This window comes from Sinocyclocheilus rhinocerous, unplaced genomic scaffold (assembly GCF_001515625.1).
Source record: "Sinocyclocheilus rhinocerous isolate Xijiao unplaced genomic scaffold, SAMN03320098_v1.1 scaffold23, whole genome shotgun sequence".
Classification (NCBI taxonomy): Eukaryota; Metazoa; Chordata; class Actinopteri; order Cypriniformes; family Cyprinidae; genus Sinocyclocheilus; species Sinocyclocheilus rhinocerous.
The window spans coordinates 672553-688850 of record NW_015644367.1 but is presented as its reverse complement, the minus strand read 5'-3'; the positions used below and the strand labels follow the sequence as shown (position 1 = coordinate 688850).

General features: G+C 36.7%; 1 protein-coding gene across 1 annotated transcript in view; it reads left to right on the top strand.

Moving 5' to 3' along the window:
- The window catches only part of LOC107758231 (mitogen-activated protein kinase kinase kinase 10-like), a 44223-nt gene that overhangs the window by 17473 nt on the left and 10452 nt on the right, over positions 1–16298 (top strand). Inside the window, exons 2-10 of the mRNA XM_016575910.1 lie at positions 9347–9527; positions 9609–9757; positions 9862–10037; positions 11289–11535; positions 12463–12585; positions 12878–13013; positions 13313–13359; positions 13688–13753; positions 13933–14171. Coding sequence (XP_016431396.1) covers positions 9347–9527; positions 9609–9757; positions 9862–10037; positions 11289–11535; positions 12463–12585; positions 12878–13013; positions 13313–13359; positions 13688–13753; positions 13933–14171 — 1364 coding nt within the window. The remainder of the gene's footprint in view (positions 1–9346; positions 9528–9608; positions 9758–9861; positions 10038–11288; positions 11536–12462; positions 12586–12877; positions 13014–13312; positions 13360–13687; positions 13754–13932; positions 14172–16298) is intronic.

Sequence of the window (16298 nt, the reverse complement as noted above, 5' to 3'; positions counted from 1 at the left end):
AGGGATTGTCTGTAGGGCACAGTGATATAGAGGAAATGCAGTCACTGGTGAGGATAGGGAGGAGAAGGGGGCCACACTCAATGATTGGTCCAAACGAGCCCCGCCCAGCTTAGTCATGCCTCTGCTGATTGGTCCACAGCCATGCTTGCCACCAGCGTTCTTAGTCAATAACCTTTTCAGTGAAATTCTGCTTTGATGGCTGATTTTAGCATAGTAACCTGCACAGCCATCAAAGCATTAATAGCATTAATGCTGTTAGTCCAGAAATATGTACATATGTTTTTTTAGGACATATATTTTCAAAGCTGAGTATATAGACCTTCTGTATTGGGGTGGGTGACGTAGCTAAAATTGGTCTCAATATTTTTATACCTTTCAATGACTTTTTGATGTCTTATTTATTTTCTCTGAAATTGTGTGGAATAATGTTTTTTTTTTTTATCATAAAAGCCATAATTGCAACCAAACAGCCAATTTAGGCAGATCAATGTAAAAGTTTAATGTAAAAATTAAAACACCGAATCTAGTTAAATATGATCAATATTTTCTACACAGTTTTCACATAATAAACTAAAGGAAGAATATTGATAAATTTTCATTTTTATGTAGCAATATAACAACATGGTAAAAAAAATGCACTTGCATATGTTTTACTATATACATACATGCACCTGATTAAAAATGCCACAATGAACATTTTTGAGTGATGATGCAAATTAATCATTGAATCAGAATTTTTTTTTGTTTTTTTGGAACAGACAATCTGAAATGATTGACATAAATGAATCACAGCATTTTGCAATTAAAGATTGCAAATTAGCCTTCAGGAAAATTAATGGCCAAATAAAAAATTGTGATAACCCCTGATTGTAATATCCACAATGTTGCTGTATTTTATATCACCAGCAAAAACCATTGCATTTATCTGGTACATTGCCTAGCCCTTTTATCTATAGATGCAGGCCCGAAAATAGGAACCCCTGAGAAATACAAAACGAAGGATTCAAACTGCTATGTCAGCATGTGGGACTGTAAAAAAATCTCTCTCTCTGCAGTTTAATGTAGTGTACCTGGGCTGAAGCAGCAGGTAGAATTGGGGGGTGGGAGGCGGGGGAGAACAAGGGACCTGATTCAGCCACAGTACCAGCTGTTCCTGCCTTCAGGGGACAGTTTCATTTCACCCTTTATGCTCCCTACTGAGTGTGCACTATATATGGCACTGAGGGGAGAATTTGTGCCTTCAGATTAGAAAATATGAGAGTGGGCGACTCAGCGATTGATTGAGAGACAGACCTTTTCAGTGAGCTTTAGGGAGACAAAGGGGACAGCACTGTGTGGGGGAGAGAATGTGTTTCAGAGACAGATTGTCTCTTTCTTGGATTGTATGCCTGACAAATCAGGCGAAGTTTAGGACTGTGCCAATCTTGTGTGATTTACCAAATATTATAAAACACTTATTTCTGTGGTAACACACACACACATACTATAGTAAAATCTATTAGCACAATAACTTCTTTATTGGCTAATTATAAATCAGTGACTGTTCAAATATTTTTATCACCCTCTTGACTGCTGTGTGAAGATGATGTGCCATTCTCATGGATTGGCGAAGAGACAAATGGTCTAGTCTCCAATCGGATCATGAAGGGTCAAGGGTCAAATTGCTTGTTGTAATGACAAACAGTTAAACAAGGCTTGCAGCGTGACAGATGTGTGTGTGCCCTGACACCATGCTGCACTTAATCATCATCAGGCTTAGGTTAAAGTAGCTGCAGATGGAGATATACTGTATATAAAGGAAATGCTAATTAGGTTGTATTTTATGCCAGTTGGGGGTCGAGAGTGTATAATTCTGTGGAAGACAGAAGTATTTGGTCATTATGGCAGGGAAGTTGAAGCCAATAACTGGCTACATAACAAGTAAACAAATATGTATATATTTGCTAAACCACTAAATGTGCCCGTCATCTCATGAAACCATCCATAGTATCTGTTTCCATCAACATATGTCTTTATTTTTCCATCAACGTCAACATGTCATATAAGATGTAAGTGATATTTTACACTAAGCTGGTCAAAAGCAAATTTGACAAAAATAGTAAATGAATAATAAATGAATATTTATATTTAATTAATAAATTTTTATTTATATAAATTTTTGTTAAGCCACTCAATTTCACAGTTATCTCAAAAACACATCAATATTATCTTTTATACAGTGCCTTGCGAATGTATTCATACCTATATATATATATATATATATATATATATACAGTTTAGTATAGTTTAACTAAAAATTATTTAAAAAATTGACTGGGATGTAGCGATTGACCAACCAGAGTCAAGTTAATTAATTTGATACGCCAGATTGTGAATAAAGTGTAAATATGTAAATATAAATATGTTATGAATGGGAGTTATGGTTGATGTCCTGTGCATACGGTGGTTGGTTTGAGAGTGTTTGATAGTTGCTAGTTGTAAAACCTGTATGACTGTCCTCTCATATATCATCCCAACAAATAAACACATTTCCATGCATGCCCTGAATGCCCGGCAGTAGCCTTTAGTGAAGAGCTGCAACAGAAGTTAATTGGAACAAACATGCACGTATATGCAGTGCGCGCACACACACACACACACACACATTTACCATCACTGACACACCCTCGCTTGTTCAACCATGTTCAACGAATGTTGTGCCTCTTTATTCACTCTCATGAACACCATCTCTCTCCACACATATATTCACACAATCCTATATATTCTTTCTCTGTGACATGCACACACACACACACACACACACACACACCCCCACAAAACCCTCTGGTGGCAACTGTCCCTCAGGGTGACATGGCCACTAAGACAGGCATATAACAAAGCCTTATTAACATTGTGAGCAGCCATCTCCTATTCTCCTTATCTCCCCTCACACTAGAGGCAGAAACATATGCACACACACACACACACACAAATGTACACAGTTAGAGATGAGGCAGGGAAATATCAAATCATAGCTTAACAAGTTCACTAAAAATATTGGTAACACTTTACAATAAGGTCCCATTCGTTACACTTGGCTAGAGCATTAATTAACAGCTATTCTTTTTCTATTCTATCTACTTGTTTTTTTATTATTATTATTATTATTTTAAAAATTACCCTCTAACACTAGCGTTCTATATTCTTTTTCTATTTTATCTACTTGTTTTCTTTTTATTTATTATAAAAAAAATGACCCTCTAACACTAGTGTATACTGAGTTAGACTAACAGTTTGATTGCTTCTATAATATGAACAGATAATAAATTCTTTAGAGGTTTTTTCATTGTTAGTTCTTGTTTATTAATGATTAACTGATGTTATGTTAATCAGTACTTTTGTGTACAGTTCAAATATCTGAACGTCCTTAAAACAATTAAATTTAGCTAAGAAGCAAAACTGACATTAGTAGGACTTAACAGCCGTGTCTTGAATATGTTTTTTAAAATATTTTTTCTTGTTCCATTGGCAGATTTTTCATTTGTCTTGTCAGTAAACGCTGAGACACACTGCTTTGCCTTGGCAGTCAACCTTCTAAGAAGATATTTTTAGCAGAAAGCATGTCCATGTTTACGAATACATGAAATGTATGAAATACACAATGTTTCTGCCAAAAAACAGAGCATCTATTGGACAATAATAGTGTTTATTTACATCCAGTGTTTTTGCTATATTTTGTCATCTTTTCATCTGATATTCCAGGAATTTGTCAATTAAGGCATCTTTCATAATGTGAACTAATTGCTTTCACTTTTAGTTTTTCTATTTTTATATTAAAAGGGAGTTTGGTTTTATTTACACCTCTGGCTTCCATATGTAGGGCAAACATTTTTTGTGTTATTTTCCCCCATATTCTGTTATCTATATATTGTAAATGCATATAGACAATACTAAATATAATCTTTGTTATTTAATAAAAAAAGTAAGTAGGATCAATATAAAAAATGATCATAATTTATTTTCATTGACAAAACATCTAGTTGTAAAAGAACATACATCTAGTTCTTAAATGATATTTATATAATATAAAATTCTGTATTTCATATTCTATAATATTATTATATTATATTAATAAGTGACACAACATTTTTTAATGTATTAGTCTATCTAATGGCTGTGAAAGAGAGAAAGGTTCCACCTGTTGGTTTAACCTGAGCTTGTGATGTGCTGGTTAAACAGAAACTCAGCTGTGTTCTCTTCCTGTCTCTCTCTCTCTGCTCCCGTTTGCATATGTGTGGTGATAATGGAATAGCAGGCTGCACTCCACCCGTCTCCACCCCACTCAAACCAGTCCAGCTGACTATTGACACTCCAAACATTTCCATAGCCTGCCCGCATACGGAAACTCAGGAGGAAATACAGGGAGGAGGGAAAGAACAGGGCACCACAAACTAGCATCACTCTCTCATACAGTACACACTCACATACAGTATTTATATATAAATGCAATACACACACACACACACACACAAATATGACATATACTGTAAAGAAAGCTATAGTTCACATTGATTTATTTGTGAGATTCTTTCCATCCAGTGTGACTATTGCTTGTAAATGTGAACTAGACAGAAAGTTAAGTCTTAATGGCAACTGTATAATCTCATGTGGCGTGGCAGTATGGCTTAGACCAGTGTTTCCCAACCTTTTTTTGTCTTATGTACCTATTGACTTCTATAATTCTTGTTCTAATAAACTGTGTGGATCTTGGTAGTTTCAGTAAACACAGATCTGAATTCATGGATAACAATACCAGGATCGGTGTGTCGTCTAATGCCACTTCTGTGAAATATTGACATTGTTCTCCGCATGCAGTTAACTGGCACCTATTATGTGTATGTGTGTGTAGTTAAAGCTTGTCATGTGTCTCACTTGTGATGTGAAGCTAAGATTGTGTTGTGTGTATAGATTAGCGTATAGATGAGTGTGCACTCAGTTAGGTGAAAGTCAAAGTTACTTTTTGGGGCTCTGTGTTAGAGCTTCAACTCCCTGTAAACGTCAAGAAGTCTTCATTTTGCTGAGGCTATTAAATCAAAATTTGACCTGGTTTACTTTCTTAATACATGGTCTTATTGTGAATGATTTACATTGTTCCATTTGGTATACATTGCATTCATTCCATTATGTACAGTATAGAAAAAAATTTCTAAAATTTGGGGTCAGTGAGATTTATTTTTGTTATTGGAAAGAATTTAATACTTTCATTCAGCAAGGACACACTGAAAAAAATGTTTCATTCATCCAATTATCATCCCTTAGGGCAAGTTATTTCTTTTTCATTGGCTCAAGTTAAAAAATATAGATGTGAATCATTACCCTAATTTTTTTTAATTGGATGAATGAAACATTTTTTTCAGTGCACATTACATTTATCAAAAGTGATAGTAAAGTCATATACTGTATTAAGCAGCACAACTGTTTTCAACTCTGATAATAATGCTTCTTGAGCACCAAATCAGCATATTAGAATGATTTATGAAGGACACTGAAGACTGGAGTACTGGCTGCTGAAAAATCAACTTTGCCATCACAGGAATAAATTACATTTTAAAATATACAGTTATTTTAAACTGTGATAGTATTTCACAATATTACTGTTTAACTGCATTTTACCTGCTTGGTGAACATAAGAGACTTAAAAAAACTGTGTGTACAGTTCATTATCCCAAAGACAAAAAATATGTATCTGCTTTCATCAAAATGTAGCAACCAAGTCCATCTCTGAAACAAATTATTTTCTTTTGAGTGACTTAACGAGGGCCAAGTGGGATGTTTTATAAGATTAACAAAAGCCAAATAGCTATTTAGGTAGCGTTTTAGGACAGATTATCAACTGTTTTTGCATCAGGATCTAAATGTTACATTCGCCATCAGGTGGTGACCCAACACAATAACAAACATAAACTGTATTTAATGTAGTAACTGTTTTCTTCAGGGGTTTTTGGGACAAGCAAATGGTCTATGTTGGTCTCTGCATAATTTGACTAGTTTCTTCTAAGTGACATTCATTGGTTGCCAATAGAGTAGCATAGAGTTTGAATGAACGCATAGGGTTACTCTACCTAAAAATGAAAATACAATTATTATTTACTGACTCTCATGCTGTCCAAAATGTGTATGACTTTCTTTCTTTAGATGAAAAGAAAAAGATTTTTAGAAAAATAATCCATCTCTTTAAAGCCCTTCAGGAATTCAACCGAGGGGGACACATTTCCTGCACATAACATAATGAAGATTTATTACATTTCTTTTGCTTATTATCTTTCATATTACTACATGTAAACAGTAGTGTTAGCTACTTTGAAGCACTTATAGCCTATATTTAGTAGTCACGTTCACAGCAAAAACTTCCATTAACCAATTAGAATTCAAATATTTTATGGTTTCCTTCATCAAGGCATATTTAAGTAAATGTTACATTTAAGGATATTTGTGTAACTGTAGCATATGATTATGCTTGAAAAAAAAAGAGTAAAATGTACTGATACTTTTCTGTCAGGACATACATTTTCCCTTATGGAAATACAGAAATTAACAATGGTTTTACTATAGTAAAAGTGCAGTAACCATGGATAGATTTTGTCATTTTTTTAAACCCACAGTTTAACTACAAATGTATGGTTAAAAGGTTAGTGTCATAAAATCATGGTTAATTTTAATGTGTTTTCCGATAAACCTAAAACACAATGCAGTGCAAAATTCAAAATACATCATATTGAATTTACATACACTGTCCCTAATTTTTAAAGTTTTTTTAATTAATTAAAATTTATTTATTTAATTTGGAGTGTAGAGAAAAGCCTTACAAACCGTATCCATTATATAAAATTGCAATGTTAAAGTTAAATAACAACGTTCCCTTTACTAGAGACAACAAAAATCCCATATATATACTAGGCTATTTAATAATAGTTCAAATTTAAAATGGGCAATATTGTGCTGAATGTAGAACTTGACGACAACAACAATAATAACTAAGTACAAAATAAAAAATATATATATACTAGAAGCTGGGTGTGCTCCTCAAGAGGACTATGGTATTGTAAATTTATTAATATTTTATATATTTTATATTTGCAGTTTTTCAAAGTACAACTGTTTACATGTAGTAGAAAGGTAAGCAAAATAACTTAACTTAACGTTGGATGCCACCCGCCATAAAACATGAAGAAGAAGAAGAGTAATGTTCGCGCTGCGCTGTTGTAACTGATCAGCGCCGCGCTGTCAGTTCGGTGGCGCTAGTAAACACGTCCTCTCTGCGCTGTCGAGTCGGTCGAGCCGCTCGGTCCATTGAGCCGCGCCTATGACAGGTCAGCGCGGCGCGAACACTTGAATACCGCGCCGTTTCGTCCCACATTTGAGTTGTTTGGCTTCCCATACTCTACGACCCCCCATATGACATGAATCGACATCTTCTGATGTGAAATGATAGGTTTATGTAAGAAAAATACACATATTTGTAAAAATTTTTAACTATAAACTAGAGCCCGACCGATATATATTTTTGCCGATATTATCGGCTGATATGAATTTTTTTTTTACAGAACATATAACGCAGATAAAATGCTTGAAATGGTGTAATTACTTAGTTTGTCCAGCAGAGCGAGCTCCATTGTTTGCTGCTGGCGACCTGGATGAAACGCTTTAAAGCTTAATTCTATGGAAAACCATTGAAAATTTGAACGGCCATATCTCCGTAACGGTGCGGCGAATCCGCACCAAATTCGGGGGATCCCTTCAGCTCGAGGAACCCTCTCAAACGCGAATCGAGTGTACGTCTAGAGGCGCGCTTTCGAATGAGACCACCGCCGCGTCGATAGCCCCCACGGTTCGGGGGTTAGGGGTGGTTAAATTTGCAGTCCGGCAGCGACCGATCAAGCGATCCCGGGGGGCTACCGATGCGCGGAGGGTGGCGTTCGATAGGGCTCCTCGAGCTGAAGGGATCCCCCGAATTTGGTGGAGATCTGCCGGCGCGTTCGCGAGATAGTGACACCAGCCAACACTTTCACTTCAGTAAGGAGGTCTCTTGTTCAGGCAGCAGCATTCAAGCGTTGTCTTATTCGACCGTAAGTGCCCTGCGAAGTGGACTTCACATGAAATTCCGCCATGATTCCAGTTCCAAGGGAACATACACGTTACATTCAAAGGCCATTAAAGTGTGCGAGACGTGAATATATTGTATTTATTTACAGAGGTATATTATGTCACACTTCACACTTCTCTAGTAAGTTTCGTCTGTGTGTGAAGACAGTAGCGCAAATCTGTGAATAAATGTTCCGAAGTGAAATCAACTTCAACGGAATAAAGTTGAATGGAATTAAAGTTGAATAAACTTCAACTTTACTGTTCAGTGCACTGATGTCAGACTCATTTTGGATAATAAAGTTTATTGTTAAATTGTTAAATGCCCTGCCTCCATTACATATCTCTGTCACGTCATTATAAGTGTTTCATCACCACATTTGAGTGATCATTGCAAAAAATGTGTTTATGTATATATATTCTGTGTATGTATATACTGTAGCCTCTTCTATATATAGTACTAGTCAAATGTTTGGACACACGAATGGGAAAGTGTCCAAACTTTTGACTGGTACTGTACTATAATATACACAAAGAATATCGGCCGATATATCGATATCGGCCTTTTTTTACTCCCTAATATCGGTATCGGTCCAAAAAAACCCATATCGGTCGGGCTCTACTATAAACCATCACTTTCGTCCAACTGTCACTTGCAAGTTTCACAATGTACTGCTGTTTACATCAAGCCTGAATGCATAAATCCTGCCCTAGATTTTGTTCCCGTTGAGCATCCTGTTTCACTCAATACGTCACAGATGGAAGTAAAATGAGTTGCGAATACTAATTCATTTTGCAAAACTTATGAGAATAGGAATGCGTAAATGAATAACAGTCAATATTATAAAGTCTAAAAAATTCATTTGATATTCTGATCTAAGATGATCTGTAGATGTAGTTTTGTTTTTGTGAGGTGTCACTGTATACACAAGTACTACACTGGTTCTCACATTGTATCACTGTCATATGACTCAAACGTGTTATGTTTGCACTTCAGTTTTATCTTAAGTGCAAATCAAGGATATTGTTTGCCATCTTTGTGTAAAGCTTCTGTTTGCCAAATAACCTGGTTTGACTTCTGATGAGCACCACTGAGACTAATCACTGGATATTACAATGCAGAAGTTGTTATTGTTTCCACTATTAAGAGCCAAAATTCACTCCATTTATCTCCAACCCACTTTGGCTTCATATTTCTCTGTTCTTCATTTCACTCCTCCCTCAGTTCTGATTCTGGAGCCTGTGGAGAGAGACGACCTGAGCGGGAAGACTCTGAAGATTACAGACTTCGGCCTTGCTCGGGAATGGCTTCGCACCACGAAGATGAGCGCAGCGGGCACGTATGCCTGGATGGCTCCAGAGGTCATCAAGCTGTCCCTGTTCTCCAAAAGCAGCGATGTTTGGAGGTGAGCTTCCGTCCTGCTCTGGACTATCTTTTGCGGCCTAACTAGAGGTTTTGTGGCTGATTATGGTCTTTTTCGTGTCAGTTTTGGAGTGTTACTCTGGGAGCTGCTGACTGGTGAGGTGCCATACCGTGAAATCGATGCTTTGGCTGTGGCCTATGGAGTTGCTATGAACAAGCTGACCCTTCCCATCCCCTCCACCTGCCCTGAGGCCTTTGCACAGCTGCTGGGAGGTAAGAACAGTTACAGTTGAACCACATGAAACATTGACCTGTGAGATATCCACTCTTTACATCAGATCATTATTCATCTGTCTCTCTCTCTCTCTCTTCTGTAGAGTGTTGGTGTCCTAACCCACATGGACGTCCTTCTTTTGGGAGTATCTTGAAAAGGCTGGTGGACATTGAGCAATCAGCCATGTTCCAGATGCCCCTCGAGTCTTTCCATTCCCTGCAAGAAGACTGGAGGCTGGAGATCCAGCAGATGTTTGATGAACTACGAGCAAAAGAGAAGGTTAGGACCACTGCTCCGGGTGTGTGTTCACGGTGTGTGTGTGTGTTCACTGCTGTGTGTGTGCACTTAGGATGGGTTAAATGCAGAGCACTAATTCCTAGGATGGTTCACCATACTTGGCCACATGTCACGTCACTTCACTTCGTCACTTCACTTCACTTCATAAATTTGTTTAATAAGGAGAAAGTACGAGAGGCATGTGGTGAACTTCTGAAATATTTTCATATTTATGGATTCAGTTGATATTTAAACCATTTGCACAATGAATATGGATCACCATTTACCCTATATTGTCAACCAGTACTATAATACCATATAATTTACACATTTAACCATATGAATAATATTATAATTTATATTAATATACTATAAAACCCAGTCACATTGAAGTCTTGTAAATGTAGTTTTTTTTTTACATTTTTAAAATTTCAAATAAAATAACTTCAATAATACAGTAACTTTTTTTCCAAAATGTTTGCTTCTGGACTGTCACTTAGCAGCCAATACCAAATGATCATTTTCTAAATTTAAAAAGAATAATAAAATCAATACAAATACAAAATTACTATATTAGTTGTTTTATAAAATATACTAGATTTGAAAAGTTTAGGGTTGGTAGGATGTTTAAATGTTTTCTCTTTTGCTTGCCAGAGGCTACATTTATTTGATCAAAATACAGTAAAAACAGTAATATTTTCAAAATATTATGACAGCTTTAACTGTTGAAAATTTAGTTTGTTGAAAATAATATGTGAAAATGACATGATCTTTCAGAAATCATTCTAAAATGCTGATTTGGTGCCCAAGAAAAAGTTCTTATAATTATCAATGTTTGTTTTTCCTCAGTATTCTTTAATGAATAGAAATTTCAAAAGAACACCATATTTGAAATTTGAAGACATTTTTTAAACAGTGTAAAACATTTTACTGTCACTTTTGATCACTTTAATACATCCTTGCTGAATAAAATAAAATAAAAAAATCTTACCGACCCCAAACATTTGAACGGTTCTGTACTTTTACCGGTAGATATTTTATAAATTTAGGAACTAATAAAGAGTACAGATTAGATGGTTAAGACTACAGTGTAGGTTTACACACAAGTATTGTGAGCCAATATACAAATAGAGAGCCTAATGTGTAGGAAAATCTAATCATCTACGCTTAGGGAAATTACACTAGCAACAATATTATAAGCAATAACTTGTAGGCTCAGTGGATTAGCGGTCTAAATAATCGCCTGTTCATTAGGAGTTGCGATCCTGGGAGGAAGCTCTGGCGCGGGCAGCTGAGGAGCAGAGGGAGCAAGAGGAGCATCTGAGGAGGCGTGAGCAGGAGTTAGCCGAGAGGGAGATTGACATCGTGGAGAGAGAGCTCAACATCATCATCCATCAGATGTATCAAGAGAAACCACGAGTGAAAAAACGCAAAGGCCACTTCAAAAAGAGCAGACTGCTCAAACTTGGCAGAGACAGCAACTGCATCAGTCTGCCATCTGGTGGGTGGAATGAGAATATACACTACCGGACAAAAGTTTGGAATAATTATGATTGTTTAATGTTGTTCTTCTGAAGCTGCATTTATATGGCTGTGGTGCGATTTGAATAAAGTCAAAACAGTAACATTGTGAAATTTAATTACAATTTAAAATAACTTTAGGTGGGACGTTCGCTTTCAGTGCTATCAGGCTAAAGTTAGCATTTTCCAAGATCTCCTATTGTACCTTTAATATATTTTATGATTTAATTTATTCCTGTGATGGCAACGCTGAGTTTTCAGCAGCCATTACTCCAGTCTTCAGTGTCACATGATCCTTCATAAATCTTTCTGATAAGCTGATTTGCTGCTCAAGAAACATTTTTATTATATCTGCTGCTTAATATTTTGTGGAAACTAATCAATCAACGCTTCAACTCAGCAAGGATGCATTTTAATTGATCAAAAGTGACAGTAAAGACGTTTAATGTTACAAAAGATTTTATTTCAAATAAATGCTGCTTTTTATTTTCTATTTATCAAAGAATATTAAGCAGCATTGATAATAATAAGAACCATTATTAATAATTGAGTGCCAATAATAACTGATAATAATTGAGTGCCAAATCAGCAGATTAGAATGATTTCTGAAGGATCATGTGATACTGAAGACCGGAGTAATGATGCTGAAAATTCAGCTTTGCCATCACAGAAATAAATTACATCATAAAATATATTGCAATAGAAAACAGTTATTTTAAATTGTAATTCAATTTCACAATATTACTGTTTTTACTGTATTCAAATCACAATAATAATAATATTTCACAATATTGCTGTACATTTACCGGTATATTCAAAGGAATTCCCCCCCCCCAATCAAATTAGTGTTATTGTCCAGTAAAACAATTTTTTATCATACATTGGGAATTAAAACTGTATGTTTTAGGTTTTGAACATAAGATCACAGTGCAAGCGTCACCCAGTGTGGACAAGAGGAAAGGTCAGGGTAGTGAAAGCACCACTCCTCCAGCCAGCCCAGGGGTCATCCCTCGCCTCAGAGCCATACGCCGTAAGTCAATGCCTGAATGTTTTGGTTTTATATAAGAGAATAAACAAGGACCAGAGTACATTGCTGGAGCAGTACATACTGATGTGTGCCTGCACTGCCATGTGCCAACAATCAATACCACTTAAAAGAGTTGAATGTGTCTGTGAAGTGCATTGAGACTGTCTTAGCTTACATACTTGTGTTTCTATGTAATCCATACTTTATGTTGAGTTAGGTAGCAATATGTAGTATGCTAAAGCAAAGATAATATTGAATATTTTCTGAAATGTGTTTGGATTGCTGTGTGGTCTAGTGACGCCTAGTGATGGAAGGAAAACATGGGGCCGGACGGCAGTGTGTAAGAAAGAGGATCTAGGGACCAAGAAGAAGGGCCGAACATGGGGGCCCAGCTCCACACATCAGCGCGAGAGAGTCGGTGGAGAGGACAGGTAGACCAAAAAATATACATTTAAAAGAGTTGTATTTCTTTTTCTTTTTTTATATTGGATTTTTTAATTTAATTTAATTTTATTATTTCTTTAGAAGTCCACTTATGTTTTTTAATGACTTATTATTATTATTTTTAAGTAAATAATTGTCTTACAAAATTTTGTATAGGGGGAGAGTGGGGTAAGATGAGCCAGTGGGTAAGTTGACCCACCCCCTGTATCTTGCCAACTGTACACTTTTATTGTCATGCGACAATATATTTTGAAACCACCCATAATTTCTGCCAGACTGTGAAAAGAAGAAACACACGAGAGGAGTGGAAGTCACCCAATTACTTTAAAAACTGTTTTTGGCTTGTCAAAGTAAAATTTTAGCATAACAAATGTAATGGTTGTTACATCAAAGTAAATTTATCCAGGTCTAAAAATATTTATGATGCATATAAGTGATTTAGCAATGTATAAAACCATGTAAATCATTTAGCTAAATATTAGCCTGAATTAGTAAGCAAGCTAGTTTTTACCAAAATGGCAGCTATGGGGCAAAGTGAGCCAAATGCTGTGGGGTAAATTGAGCCAGCATTTTATCTTACCCTACCATAAGGCACTGAAGTTAAGTTAAATCTCTGAAGTATAAACTGGTAGTTTAACGTGATGGTACACAACTGATTTAGTTTATCATATATACATACCAAAACATGCTCCTATGACAGCTGGATTCTCAAGCCTAAATGAAATGGGTGAGTCTGAATCACATGCTTATAGACACACGGTATAATGAACCTGCCTCAGATTGGAACATTATGACCCGACACAGTACATCAAACAGATTAATACTGATATCGACTGAAATTATAGGAAGTTTACGATCTGTTTCTCTTCATTCATTATTAATTCACTACCTCTTTTTTCTGTGTAGAGGAGCACTGTGAGTTTGATGACAGTTCCCCAGGACGCCTGGCTCCTGACCTGGGCAGTAATGGAGCGATGGAGGAGGTGGGTTTAGGATCAGCGAGTACAGGGCTGGGAATATGCTCACTGGATTCAGTTCGGCGCTGCAGCCAGAGGAAAAAGAGTGACCTTCTGCTGCTGGGCTGTGCCTCTGTACTGGCCGCTGTGGGCCTTGGTTCTGACATCTTCCAGCTGGGACGACCACAGGTACACATATAAGAGACTGAGAAAGTGGAAAAGAAAGTAAGGAACGTAAGAAAAGAGGCTTAATAGGAGTGTTGATAGTAGTGTCTTTTCAGTGCATTTTTAATGAATGTATTTTCATAAACAAGACTACAAATAATGATTATTACTATGTAATTATAATACCGGTACATGTAACAATTAATTGTAATACTTATGTGAATTAATATTTGTAATTTAATATTGAAATAAATAGTTTCACAATAAATATAATCATTACATATTAAAGGCACAATATGTAAGATTTTTTTATTAAAATATCCAAAAACCACTAGAACAGTGTTATGTATTTTGCTGACTTGTGTACTTACATGATCCCAAATGTTTCGAAGATTGTTTAAAGGGGTTATATGATGCTGCTAAAAAGAACATTATGTTGTGTATTTGGTGTAATGAAATGTGTTTATCCGGAGCGTAACATAAAACCATGTCTCCATTTGTGATCGGAGAAATGGCAAACAACAAGTGCTACTCTACACTGCCCAAAACTCGCGTTTGAATCGTCAGTGGCAAATTCTTTAAATATAAAAAACATACTTACAATCTGTGAGTCGGAACAGCTGGCATTGTAGTCTACTCTACTAGGATCAGGAAACAGTCCTCCATAAAATGTGCTGCACACATCTGAATATTTGGGTTGAAGTGTTCTGGAACAGTGTTGTAAATACAACTTAACCACTGATTTCTAGTCGTGTCCTCTTTTGGAAGACCAAACAAAGTAGTTTCGCTTTCACAATGAAACAGCGTCACACACGGCGGCGGCCTAGAGCAGGGGTTTTCAACCTGTGGGGCGTCAGCATCAGTTAATTCAGAGACATTCCCTTGAGGATTTATGAATACAAGTTAGCAAATCTTTAGCCATCCACTAGGGGGCAGCAACCCTGGTCACGCTTATTGACAGTGTAAGATGATTTATGATTAGCCGTGTCGGAAATCCAATCACGGATTGGCATGTTGTTATCTCAGAAACAGGCTCAGCCATCACATTGAATCAGGTAAACTGGTTATATATTTATGTTTCAGTATAATTACGCACGCTATACCAGGGGCGGTTCTAAACCCTTTTTAGGTGGGTTTCAGCCCCCCTATCTGTCACCTTAGCCCCCCAAAACTATCTTAACGATCAGGCCAGTGCTGCTTCCTCAAGAAAGTTTTTCATTCTCACGTGTTTTAATTCTTGTCAGTTTAAACATGAAAGCAATTTTAAGCCATTTAAGCCCAAGACATCTCTGTGATAGAGCGTTTCTATGCGCACCGCGCACACATCTGAAGTGCACAAACATATAATGTTAGCCTTCTCAGACAGCAGGTGAAAACCAATGGCTGTCTTGACAAGTATCCTTGTAAGCACAGTCGGTTGTTTTAAGTGAACGTAAACAATAAAGAAAATATCAGATGTACATCAGTATAACGGATCCGTGCATTTCTTATATAAATGTTAATCAAAAAGAGCAAAAGAAAAATAATTAGCTGCTTTAATAGCTTTAATGGATATTTGTGTTATGTTGATGTTTATAAAGTAATTTGGTGTGAATACAGTAATGGCGGAGGGGGGTGCGCGAGTGAAATTCTTGTCCTAAAAGGTTGAAAACCCCTGGCCTAGAGTGAGCGGAGGCCGGCGGGCTGAGTGAGAGGAGGCCGGTGAGCTTGAGAACGGCGCGGTGGGCGGGCTTGCGGCAACCACATGTGACGACCCCAGGCTGGACTCTGCTTCGTCCATGGTGAAAGCCGATCCGGTGATCCACAGCGCGAAGGTGTTAGAACGAGCCGTTTTAGGTAGGTGTGGTTGAATCTTAATTTTTATAAAGAATATCTCTTTGGATTTGAGACTTTAGTCTTTGCAACTTTACAGATCTTCTTTATGCATCAAGAGCTTGTAACACTTCAAAGAGAAAGGAAAAATTTTAATCGCATCATATGACCCCTTTAATTCCAGAGAAATAAGCAATTTTAACTAGTGACACGGCCCGTGTCCTTAGTGTCATTGTGTCGCCTGCCAATGACATCATAACCCCTCGATTTCCGGTTTTGTTTTGTAGAAAACATGGAAACACCAAAGACGCTTTAATATGTTGTGCGTTTTAATAGACC